Source organism: Chelonia mydas, chromosome 1 (genome assembly GCF_015237465.2).
Source record: "Chelonia mydas isolate rCheMyd1 chromosome 1, rCheMyd1.pri.v2, whole genome shotgun sequence".
Taxonomy (NCBI): domain Eukaryota; kingdom Metazoa; phylum Chordata; order Testudines; family Cheloniidae; genus Chelonia; species Chelonia mydas.
In genome coordinates, this window is record NC_057849.1 from 324,129,325 (window position 1) to 324,141,470 (window position 12,146).

At 39.1% G+C, this 12,146-nt stretch overlaps 1 protein-coding gene across 5 annotated transcripts in view; it reads left to right on the plus strand.

Moving 5' to 3' along the window:
- The window catches only part of RSBN1L (round spermatid basic protein 1 like), a 102,918-nt gene that overhangs the window by 64,401 nt on the left and 26,371 nt on the right, over positions 1-12,146 (plus strand). For 3 of the 5 annotated variants that reach the window (XM_037889218.2, XM_037889221.2, XM_037889219.2), the window contains one exon: positions 11,788-11,925. The exons of the other annotated variants lie outside the window; for them this stretch is intronic. In XM_037889218.2, coding sequence (XP_037745146.1) covers positions 11,788-11,925 — 138 coding nt within the window. The remainder of the gene's footprint in view (positions 1-11,787; positions 11,926-12,146) is intronic. 5 annotated transcript variants of the gene reach the window in all.

The following is a 12,146-nucleotide window of genomic DNA, read 5'->3' on the forward strand; positions in this document are numbered from 1 at the left end:
GATTTGAAATATCGGGTAATTTATAGCAAATGTAGAGAGATAAGTCTGTTTAGGTTCTTGAGATTTCATTCATTATTATGGTACCTGGGAGTTCACAATATCGTCATAAATTTAGGCATTAATCCTTCTTTTTCAATACCAACCATAATGTTAAATGAGGGAGATAGTGAAAATAATTTTTCAAAGTTGCACAGTGTGTATGAAGACTGTTTGCTATCACTACCTTCTCAATAAGGTTTCACTTTATTTTGTTGTCTGAGCAAATAACAAAGATCTTGTCATACTTTTATCTGCATTCTTGAATGACATCTTCAGCTACTTTGATCAGGACAAAATATGTTGCTGTTTTCCTTTCCGACTAGAATAAATAAAATTAGGGAGGAATTTATTCTTCCCTTATATGGATGCTTATAGCTATTATCCAGTCATTTATCTTGTTTGACCAACTGTCTTGTATTAATGTTGTTGATTCTTTTTAGTTTTGTTTATTTTAAGTTTTTCTCCACTACTTCACTTGCAATGACTAATAGTGGACCTACACATTTTTAAATCTGTCTGGAGGAGTATATCCAGGTTTGAGTGGTGCAGTCATTCCTTTAAATTTCTCCTCTTATACTACACTGAAAGTGTAAAAAATCATGATTTTCTTGGTTTTTATGGCATAATTGCCAGTTGATCTTTGCACAAACTTATGAAGAGAGCTGGTTGAAGAGCTTTTCTGGAAGATGTGGAATAGGGCCTTCAATTATCAGTTTCATTTTGATGCCATACTGTTACAGAAAATGTCTCACTCATGTTCTCTTCCATTTCACTAGACAACACTTTACTCAGTTGCACATGTGATCTTAAAAAAGAATCCAGATAAACTGATTTTCTTCATTTCTCGGTGAACATGAATCCTTTTTCTTGCTGCTTAACAACTCCTGACAATATTTTATATTTTACCTTGGAATGGCTATTGGTTTTCATTCCTTAAGTCTAGTCACTTGTTTTTTCAACTTTTGGGTATATTGAGATAGAAATTCATGCTGGTATTCGGTAATCACTCATTTGCAATATTGATCGGTGTTGGGGCAGCCTCAGAGAACTCTTCCACTCAAGAATTCAGTTAGGCTCTGGTCTCGTCACTCAGGTTCTTGTATTTGGCATACAGCAAAGCAAATCTGAAGTGATCAGACTCAAATGTGGATGTGTGGTAGACCTGTGCCACCCCCTAAAGTTACACAGCAAACCTCTTCCTTCATATACATTTTGCACATGACATTGCATGTACTGCACATTGCATCACACATTTTGGGGTTGGCTTGGTCGCTCTGTAGAGCATGCAGCGTTCACATACTGTGCATGCACAACTTATGCTTTACCTCATCTTACATTTCAGGCTTATTTTGTCCATTATAAATGGTTCCCTGGGTGTTCGCTCTTACTTGGGGTATGCCTATACTTAAAAGACCCCAACAGCACGGCTTCACTGCTGGCAAATACGCTGCTGTAGCATGTCAGGGTAGATGCTAGCTTTACCGACTGGGGGATGGGGAGTAGAGGGGGTTCTCCTGTTGGCACAGGTAATCCACTTCGCCAGGAGGCGATAGCTAGGTTGACAGAAGAGTTCTTCCGTCAATTTGGCGCTGTCTATACTAGAAAATTGGGTTGGCTTAACTATGCTGTTCAGGGGTGTGGATTTTTCACATCACTGAGCCACATAGTTACGCTGACCTAATTATCTGGTGTAGACCAGACCTCAGCTAGTAAAGACATTCTGTTTCCAGCCTGCTGATCCATTTACTTCCCTAATCCTATCTCCCAAGAAATGAGGCCTCACCCGTGTCCAGTAGCTCGTGTCAAGCCAGGGTTACATTCCACTGCTTTTGTTTTTCTTTTTAATATTAGCATTTGTTTTATTTGTATTTTTGTTTTTTGTTCTTTTTTAAAGTATACTATTTAGCAACACATTTTGAAGATTATAGTAGTTGTAATTATTTGAATTACTATTAATAGTAGTCTTAAAGTACTATCCGGGAGTGTAAACTAATCTCCTCTGATATAGCCTACTTGGGTATAATTTTACATTACAAGCTTGCTTTGTATTCAAAGCATTTTTTTATTTTAATTTTGCTTTTATTACATTATAAAATTGGTATAACTATTTTTAAATATGCATTACCATAGGAAATGTAGGTGTGAAACGGAACATAGGCTAAATAAAATAACACTCCCTGGGATCATGCCAGAAATGGTCTTTTAGCCACCACACAATACTTGTTAATAGCATAGGCAGTTTTTACTTTACCAGCATCCCAGTGTCTCAACTGTACTGTGTAGTTTAGAGACTGTTCCCCCAGAGTAAACCTACATGCTGGCTGCTCCTGTCTGAGGGACATTACACCTGCACGGGTGAACAGCTCCACGGGTGAACATCAGGACAAGTCTGAGGCTTTCCAGACCTTGTATTGTCTTGGAACAGTATTTGAGGAGAGAAAACAAAGTTGTTGTTTTTTTTTACGCTGTATGGGCTGCAGTGGTTTTATGTTTAACTTTATGGTATTGGACTTAAAAAAAAAATTATTCTATACCCACTGGTGGTTTTTTTTTTTTTTTTTTTTTTTGTATTACATTTTTAACTTTTTTTGTGGTGATAAGAGGTCAAGGTTTTTTTGCTCGCTATTAAGGCAGCTTTTACTTTGTGTAGTGTGTATTCTACACGTTATTAGGACACATTGTCTTAATTCCATACTTCCTGAAAAGCAGTTATAGCATGTATTTTATAAGAATAACAAAGCTTTATTAATGAGCTCTTGGTTTTGTTTATGGATGCAGTACTTTTGGTGCTATTTTTTTTGTTGTAATGCTTGATTATGTTTTCACAGCATATTTGTTAGCTTGGTTTCAGGATAATATACTAATTTCACAAAAAGAAAAGGAGGACTTGTGGCACCTTAGAGACTAACAAATTTATTTGAGCAGAAGCTTTCGTGAGCTACAGCTCACTTCAGCTGATGCATTCAGTGGAAAATACAGTGGGGTGATTTATATTCACAGAGAACATGAAACAATGGGTGTTACCATACACACTCTAACGAGAGTGATCAGGTAAGATGAGCTATTACCAGCAGGAGAGACTGCTGAATTGGAATTAATTTGCAAACTGGATACAATTAACTTAGGCTTGAATAAAGACTGGAAGTGGATGGGTCATTACACAAAGTAAAACTATTTCCCCATCTTTATTCCCCCCCCACCCCCCAGCTGTTCCTCAGACGTTCTTGTCAACTGCTGGAAATGGCCCACCTTGATTATCACTACAAAAGGTTCCCCCCCCCCACCCCCCCGCTTGCCTGCTGGTAATAGCTCATCTTACCTGATCACTGATCTCCCCACTGTATTTTCCACTGAATGCATCCGATGAAGTGAACTGTAGCTCACGAAAGCTTATGCTCAAATAAATTTGTTAGTCTCTAAGGTGCCACAAGTCTTCCTTTTCTTTTTGCAGATACAGACTAACGCGGCTGCTACTCTGATACTAATTTCAAACAGTCCAGTTCCGTGCCTGTTTTATTAAGTTTATTTTGGTGTAGTTGCTCCCTATTTTGGCAGTCTTACACATTCTGTACATTTTTGTGTAGAAAGTTTTTAATGATTTTTAGCTATGTTACCAAATCTTAGCGGGCACAGTTTTTTAGGTAACCTCACATTGGTGAAATTTAGTAACAATGACACAAATAAACAGAACATTTTTGTTCAGTATTTTTAGTAGGTCTTAACTCTAAACTATTTGGACCTGTTTCCAAATTCAGGCATTTTAGTCTCTCTTATTTACAAAACTCCACCATACAGTTTTTTTTACTCCCTTAATAATATTTATTTTATGCCACAGTTAATTAAATCTTCTGGATAGAAATTTTAATGGTTGGAGGTTTTCTGTTTTGAATGGCCACTGCACCATTTAAAGTAGTTTTATTATTCATAATTAATAACCTGTTAAAGGAAAACAGAATTTGGATGGCACTGGTTGGGCTTCATTTCTTTATTTAAGAAGTAGAAGCAGTCAAACCATATAGAAATTTCTATTTCCTTTCTAGTGACTTTGACAAAAACGTCCATAGTCTAGTAATTCAAATCAAATAGTCACTGTGTGCTTGCAGTGTCATTTACAATTGATTATTTATAGACACATTCATCAGGAAGGGCCCATTTCCTCCAGAATGGCTATGAACACTTCTAATGGGGAAAAAACATAGTGGTGCTAATTGTCATCACCTGACCTCTCCTTTGCACAATTTGTTTTATTACTAAGGGTTTCCACGGAAGTGATTGCACTGAGTTATACTACACCTCTACTCCGATATAACGCGACCTGATGTAACACGGTAAAGCAGCACTCGGGGGCGGGGCGCTGCGCGCTCCGGTGGATCAAAGCAAGTTCGATATAACGCGGTTTCACTTATAACACAGTAAGATTTTTTGGCTCCCGAGGACAGTGTTATCTTGGGGTAGAGGTGTACTATAACTGGGTTTCATTATTAAACCAAGAATTCTCCTCTTTAACAATTTAATGTCCTCTTTAGTGCTTTTACTTTAACATCTTCACATTCCTCTACTGTTTAATTCCCTCTGAACTTTGCAGTGTTTATTTGTGCAAAAACTTTTTTGAATTGGCATATTTTTAGCTAATTTTTTGGTGGCTTTAAGTTGGGGGTTTTTTGCATTTATTTTTTAATGTAGTACATTTTGCCTGCAACGCTGTGTTTACTAAATATAGTCCTTGAAGGGTGGCATATTTTTGCTTTGGATTTGTACTAATAGGTAACAGACATTGGCTTTTTTGACCTTTTAGGAATTTGTTTTATTTAGTATGTCCAGTTAGTCATGTCAAGCCAGACCTACAGTCAGCAGCTTTCACGTTTATTACAGTTAGAATGAGGCGTAATCACTCAGTTAATACAACACTGGGTGAAGACTGAAGAATATGATGAGTTAGCCATCTTTATATAGAACTATCATTGGATCCCTACCCACCTTCCAGAAATTTCTAGTTTCTGGCAACTAAATCCATTTACACTTCACAACTTCACCTGTTCCCTTCAGTATCCAGGGACAGTTGATTCTGTCCTCCAGCCACCCCTTTCTCCAAAAACCAGTTAACCTCTCCATCTATTCTCCCTATCATCCAGGCTTCTAACAGTAACAACTTCCTTATTGTTTCCTAAGACTTTCTGATTGTTTTCCCTTTGTAGATTAAATCTTTCATTTTAATACTTGAATTAAAAAGTTGAATGTATCAGGTATTAAACTTTCAAACGTTATGTTTCTGTAGCTATTTAATGGCATAAATTCACGATAAAGGAATGTTTGCCAGATTTTTTTTTTAAAACCTTGACAAACTCTCTCACATCCTCTGTGCTGTCCACTGTGTCCATTTACCCCTCTTTCAACCTAGTGCTTGCATAATCTACTCTCCCTGATGTGTGAGACTGTACCATTTAGTTAAAGCTGTGGATTACTTTGGGTACATCATAAAAAAATTTGAATCCATCTCCTTCTAACTTTACTAGCATACATTTTTGGTTTATATAACCATTTGGTGATTCGAAGGTCTCATTTAAGCCTCCACTCATTTGTCACTCAGTGATCAGCAGATGTTCTTAAGACTAGGTTCCTTCTACCGGTCTGGAACACACTTGTTAGGCAAGTCTAATTTCTAGGAAGGGCAAGATATTCAACTCTGCAGTATGGCTTATTTAGTTATATTTTGTGGGATTGCTTCTACTGGTTCTCTTATGTCCTTGTTCTTATAAATCTAATAGTGTGTTTAGATGCAAGTGAGTTGTGTATAATTAACTATTTTCTACTCTGTTTTTCCTTTTTTCCTTTTACTCTGAATGTAGGATCATGGTAGATGATACGCCATGAGATGTCCCTCTTTGGCTACTCTGTGTTCTAATCCATCTGCTTTCTCATTTGTTTTGATGTGATCAGGTTTTGTTTAATACCAATAGGTCTTTCACTCCAGGATTTGGTTCCTCTTAAAGTTTGTGGTTCTGGTTCCCTACTTAACAGTGCTCCTCAGTCTTTGTCTTGTTCTATGCTTAAGTATTGTTTGTTCATATAACATGCAGCAACATTGTGTGTGAGTTTGCGCATGTATGCAGTAAAATTAAGCGTTCATGAAGCAATGAATGCTGTGTTTTTTTTCTGGTTCCTTGTAAGTCATGCTAACCCTTTATGCCCCTTTGAATACTGTTCTTACTGGGTAGTCTGCTTTCATTGTGAGTTTCTTTCTTATTTATTGTTTAATTGTTGAGCAGCGTGTCTGCTAATGAAGACTTTTTTCTCTAAGTGTTGATTCTTTAATTTATCTCCCCTTCAAAGTCCAATACTTGCTATTTCCTTTCCTATTGCATAACTTCTATAAAAGTATAGTCTGTCAACGCTTGTCTATAAAGTAAAAACTAGAAACCTCATTAATACCTTCTGAATGTTAGTTGGAATTTGAATAATTTTATGCTTTTATGATAGGGAGCAGAGAGAAAAGGGGAAAAGAGAATTATTGAAAACCATTGACTGAAATGTAAATCTTTAAAATATAAAAGTATAAATCTCTTTGGGAAGATCATTTACTCCAGTCATCGCTTCTGATTGAGTGTTTTTGATTGATAGGAAATGTATGAGGAGGAAAAAAAAAACTTGTAACAAATAAACTCCCACCAATCAGTCACCCAAAAGTTCTGGATCTGAAAGCTTCTCTCTACCCGGGGTGGAATCTCATGTGCTGGTCTCTATCTGCCCCCAGTAGTGGGGTTTGTCTATATGGGGACACTCAGGAAGTTAATACAAATCAACTAAAGGTGTGACATTAATGCACATTGTTCAAAGTGTGTTAAATCCCCTTTTTATGCTGTCATTCAAGAGTAAAGTGGCCTTAGTTTGCTGTAGCTTAAACCTCCTTGGTGGAGGATTAAGCTACAGTGAACTGAGGGCTTGTCTGTGCTTGAAATTTGTTGTGGATTAATTTATTTTTTTGTTAAATGCCTTGTATCCACAAGCGTTTCTTGCTGTTGTTGCAAATTATCTGGCATTTTCATGTGTATTGTTAAACCCACTTTGAAGATGGGTTCACTGAGATGCAGGCGGAGTTTACTTTCAGTAAAGTAGGTATGAGTGCATCTTCATCCCAAAACAATGGTTGTACAACTGCTAAGTCATGCTGCTGGTATACCACACTTTGCTGGCTATCTGTTCATCCTTTCTGTTTACTTGTGTGCCCGCCGCTGCTCAGGGGACATCCTGACCAAATATCACTTCCCTGTTTTAAATGCTGGCACACAACCAGGTTCTGTCTTCCGTAATTCCAGCTGCTGTGGAGTTCACAAACCTCTGTCATGCTCCTGATTATTGATCAGTCATCCTCATTCTTTACTGTGGTCCTGTGCTGAGATTGCGGACTTCATTGCCTTCTAGGGAGAGGTGTGTGATCAGGCACATCTGAACAGCAGTTGTTCAGCACAGGTGTAAAAGCGGCTATCCTGACAAATGCAAGATGGGGGCACAACTGTGACACTCTCCAGTGTTGCAGTAAGGCACAAGTTCACCTATAATGTTTGGTGATTTTTCATATGTTATCACTGATGTGAGAATCCATCATCATCAAGGCAAAGGAGCTCCAGCTGGAGTATAGAACTGCTAAGTACTATGGGACCTCAGGGAAAGCTAGCACAGTGTACTGGTACTATGAGGAGCTGGACCATATGTTGCTAGAGATTGCACTACTCAGCCATAGCATGGACTTTCTGACTGATCCTCCAAACCAGTATCTAATCTATCCAGTGAACTCTAGGGCAGACACAGCTGCAGAGATTCAGGAGCATCCCAAATCACAGCTGGAGGATCAGTCTAAACCACAGGCACAGATCCAAATTGTGGAGGGGACCAATTCTAGTGAGTGTGGAATGACGTGTTTCAATAACACTTTAAGGCAGGAGTGTGAGGGGTTTGAACAATTTATTTCCAGGTACTGTAAAGAGTACCACAATGTTGGTCTAACTTCTCTCTGCCTGCCCCACACCTGCTACTCAATGATGGCCGTACCAGAGATTGTACAAACTCTCCATGCCTTTTTTCTATAAGCAAAAACACAAGTGCCACTTAAGCTTGCCATATACTGTCCCACACCTCCTTATGATGGTGCTTATTGGTTTCTCTGCTGCCTCCCCAATCCCTTTTCTCTTACATAATGGCAACACTGCCTGGTTAACCCACGAGACTATTTGAAGAAAGGCATCAAATACAAAGAAGAAACAAAATCATGGTCCGCAGTTTCGTGAATGCCCTCATTTTTGAGTGAATGCGAGTTATGTTACCTTGCCCAAATCATGGTACAGACATTTTCACAGAAAGATTTTAAAACATTTAACTAAAAGGGACATGAATTATTTTGTTTCAGAATTCTGTTAATTTTGCAGTGCACTTTATGCTGATCGTGGATGTTAAATATCAATTTAAGGCACGAACAGTGCTCTGATTTGGCAGGGAGATTGCAGAGCAATGCAGCTATCTCAGCACTGCCCATAGAGCTTGTTTCCCTTCCACTTCTGCACCAACTCTAGGGGAATTATCCTAGCAAACACCAGCACAGCATATCTTTCAAATTTGTTCAATATCTTCTCAACAAATCCTTTTCTGTCTTTTGGGGATGTGCATCAGGGTAACTTCCTCCAAAGTAAGAACAGCCTGCAGAAGTACATGTGCAATTACTAGTCTGTCACTGCTCCCCTCACTCCCAGACCTACTGCTATTCTATCAGCAAGCTGCAGAGGAACACATTCAGTTATTAGCAAGTACCCCCTTTAGCTAGCCACTTCCCCATTACTCATAATCCACCTGGAATATACTATCCTGAATCCCAAACTGGCAGAACAGACACCTCTTCTCGCTATCCCCTCACACCACAGGCTCAAGGGACCTTATACAAAGGGGGAAGACTGCAAATGGCTTAGCATCTCCAACCTCACTGAGGATTGGGAAGAGCCTATGGGAATGGAATTTCAAAATCAATGAAAAAGCAACATTTTATCTGTGTTGACATGGAGACTACAGTTTGGACAATAATTTGTCCATTGTCCTCTCTTTCCCCATAGCACCCACGGGGAAGGGGAGTGAGAGGGTGGGAAGGTCAGAGAAATGGGTAGCACATCCGACACAGGTGATGGAGAGGTAAAGAAACCACCTGGATCACATGGTCTTCAAACCTGAATTTGCACAGCTTTATGAATTTGAATATATTATTTTTACTGCTCACAATGTTCAATTTGGTGTATTCATTCCTGTTGAAATATTGAAAATGTGTTTGATGCAAGACTCAATCATCATGAATGGATTCATTCAAATGTGCAGCATCATGGTCACAATATCCACGCATGCACGATAAATACATAAACCCCCATCTACATTTCAAGCATTATAATGCAACAGTTCTCACAATATCTTAAAAACTCAACAAGAAATGTGATAATATACACACAAAGTATGATTAAGTCCTTGCACCAGTAGACATATTCAAGAAGACATATTCAGTAATGCTGATCAGTGCCTTATGCAAAAGTATGTGCATTTTTTACAAATGGCATCTAAACTCGAAGTATGAACACACTGCATCTCTTGCTCTGTGCCCTAGAGTAGTTACATCTTTTTGCAGAGGCCTCCAATCTGGCTGTTCAAAACATTTGCCAAGTCTGGCCACCTGTTGCTCAGGTAGGCAAGCAAAGGGTAAGCCAAGTCTCCCAGAATGAGTGGTGGAATGGCATTGCCAACAAGGTCCGTTGATACTGTTGATGCAAAAGTTCCATTGGTCAATGGAGAAAACATTCTAGACTTTCTGAAGATCCTGGTATCATGGACCTTTGTAGACCACCCCACATCAATACTGGTGAACTTTCCATGGCGATGAAACAGGCCTTGCAGCACCGTGGGGGCGGGGGGGGGGAGACTTTTCTGTTGATAGCCTCTAAGGCCTGATACGGAGGGTTAAGAATTGGCACGTGGGACCCATCAGTGGCTCCAGTATAAGTTGGGAACTCCAACAATACAAACCAATTAATTTCCTGTGCATTGTCCAGTCTTAAGGTACGGTGGGATAGAACCTTCTTGATAATATTGCACACCTCTATTTCAACAGCCCAGATAGCTGATCTACCAACAATGAACTGGCTAGCTACTGACCGGTTGTAGGTAGTAGGGTTGGCAAGCTTTCAGATGGTGATGGCCACACTCCTCTCTATGCTGAGGGCAGTTCTTACATAGGTATTCTTCTGCTGTAGCCCCTGTGTGAACTCTACACAGCTTTCTAAGAAAGTGGCTTTTGACATCCTGAAATTCTGCTGCCATTCATGCTCATACCCAGTCTGCAGTGCTATACTTTCCCACCAGTCAGTACTTGTTGGCCACTCTCCAAAGTGGTGCTCCACCAAGGGAAGCTGCTCCAGGAAAAGTTATGGAAGTGTCTGCTTGATTTCAGCCTTCTCCTCCTCTGGTGGCCTTATCATCCCAGTTCTGAAGTCACTGCCCAACTTTAGATGTTAAAACAGCTTGTTTATGTTCATCACAGTGTGGATTGTAGTGATCACAATGTGTGCTGCATGTTGCGTGACAGTGGTTTGAAAATGGCACTGGATGGCTCCAAAAACCCTAATGCATGATAGGATGAAATGAGGAATCATGGGAATTTAATTTGACAGTAAACTCCAGAATTCTGTTGCCTTCCAATAAGTATCTGAGTGCTCAGCATGAAAAATCCCAGAATGCACAGAACACAGTGGCAGAGCAGTGCACCCTGGCATGTCTGCCCAGAATGCTGGTTGCTGATTTCAAAACATCACAGTGCCGTATGGGTGCAATGATATGAGGCAAAAGTACCTTAATCACAGGATAACAATGTGATGTGTGTGCACTGCTTGTGAAACACTTTTTGCAGATCACATAACGCAGATACACAAAACCCATGGTAAGTTTCAAGTGTAGACATGCCTTAGGCCACTTTACTCCTGAATGAGAAAATCCATGTGGGGGTTTAATGTGCTTTAACTTCCACACATTTGGTTGATTTGCCTTAACTTTCTTGACAGTATCCATGTAGACATGGCCTTGGTCTCACTTCTTTGCCCTTTTTCAGGTTTTAACATGGTTTGTTTCATCTTCTTACTTTCAATAGGTTCACCTGCTTTATACTGTTACACTCTCTCTAGCTTTCCCCTGCTTCATATTGATTTTACCTCTATTACCTGTTTCTGTCCGCCTGTTCTACTTTTTTGCAGGCCTCTTTCTAGCCAGCTGTCATGAAATCATAACTTCAACTTTCCATCCTCTTTCTGTAAAAGGAGCATCACTCAAAACATATTGCTGCTTGTTTGGATGTGCATAGTAATGAAAATTTAACATCCTGTTAAATTCCGCCTTAACTTTACATAACTGTGAATCTTGCAGCTTGCCAGAAATATCTTCTCTCTTTATTCTTTTGTGTTTTAAATACATGTTTTCAAATATAGTAGATGAGTTTTACATTCGAGCTACCTGCTACTTCAGCCAGCTGGTTTTTTTCAAAATAATGGTTTCTTTTTTAATAATTGATAGTATATAATACAGTTGTTAATACTGTTTAATAAGGACTGTATACAGTATTAATGTTTTAGAGAAGACAGAAAGACAGGATGTGCACATGGCATTGATTTGTAAACTTTTGTTGAGTCCTAATGAACTCAATGTAACTCGTAATTGACTTTCATATTCTTCTTTTAGGTAAAAAGAACATACTCCCATGGTACATATAGAGCTGGCCCAATGAGACAGATCAGCTTGGTTGGAGCAGTGGATGAGGAAGTGGGGGATTACTTTCCAGAGTTCCTTGATATGTTGGAAGATTCACCTTTCTTAAAAGTAAGGGGAAGACGGGAAAGGGGAGATATTCTTCCAAATACTGTATATCAGTGGTTTTCAACCTGTGGTCCACCCCTGGGGATCTGCAGACTATGTCTAAAAGTTTCAAAGGGGTCTGTACCTCCATTTGAAATTTTTTAGGGATCCACAAATTAAAAAAAGGTTGAAAACCACTGCTCTATATTAAAGTGAAAGAACTGCAATACTTATTGTCTCACAGG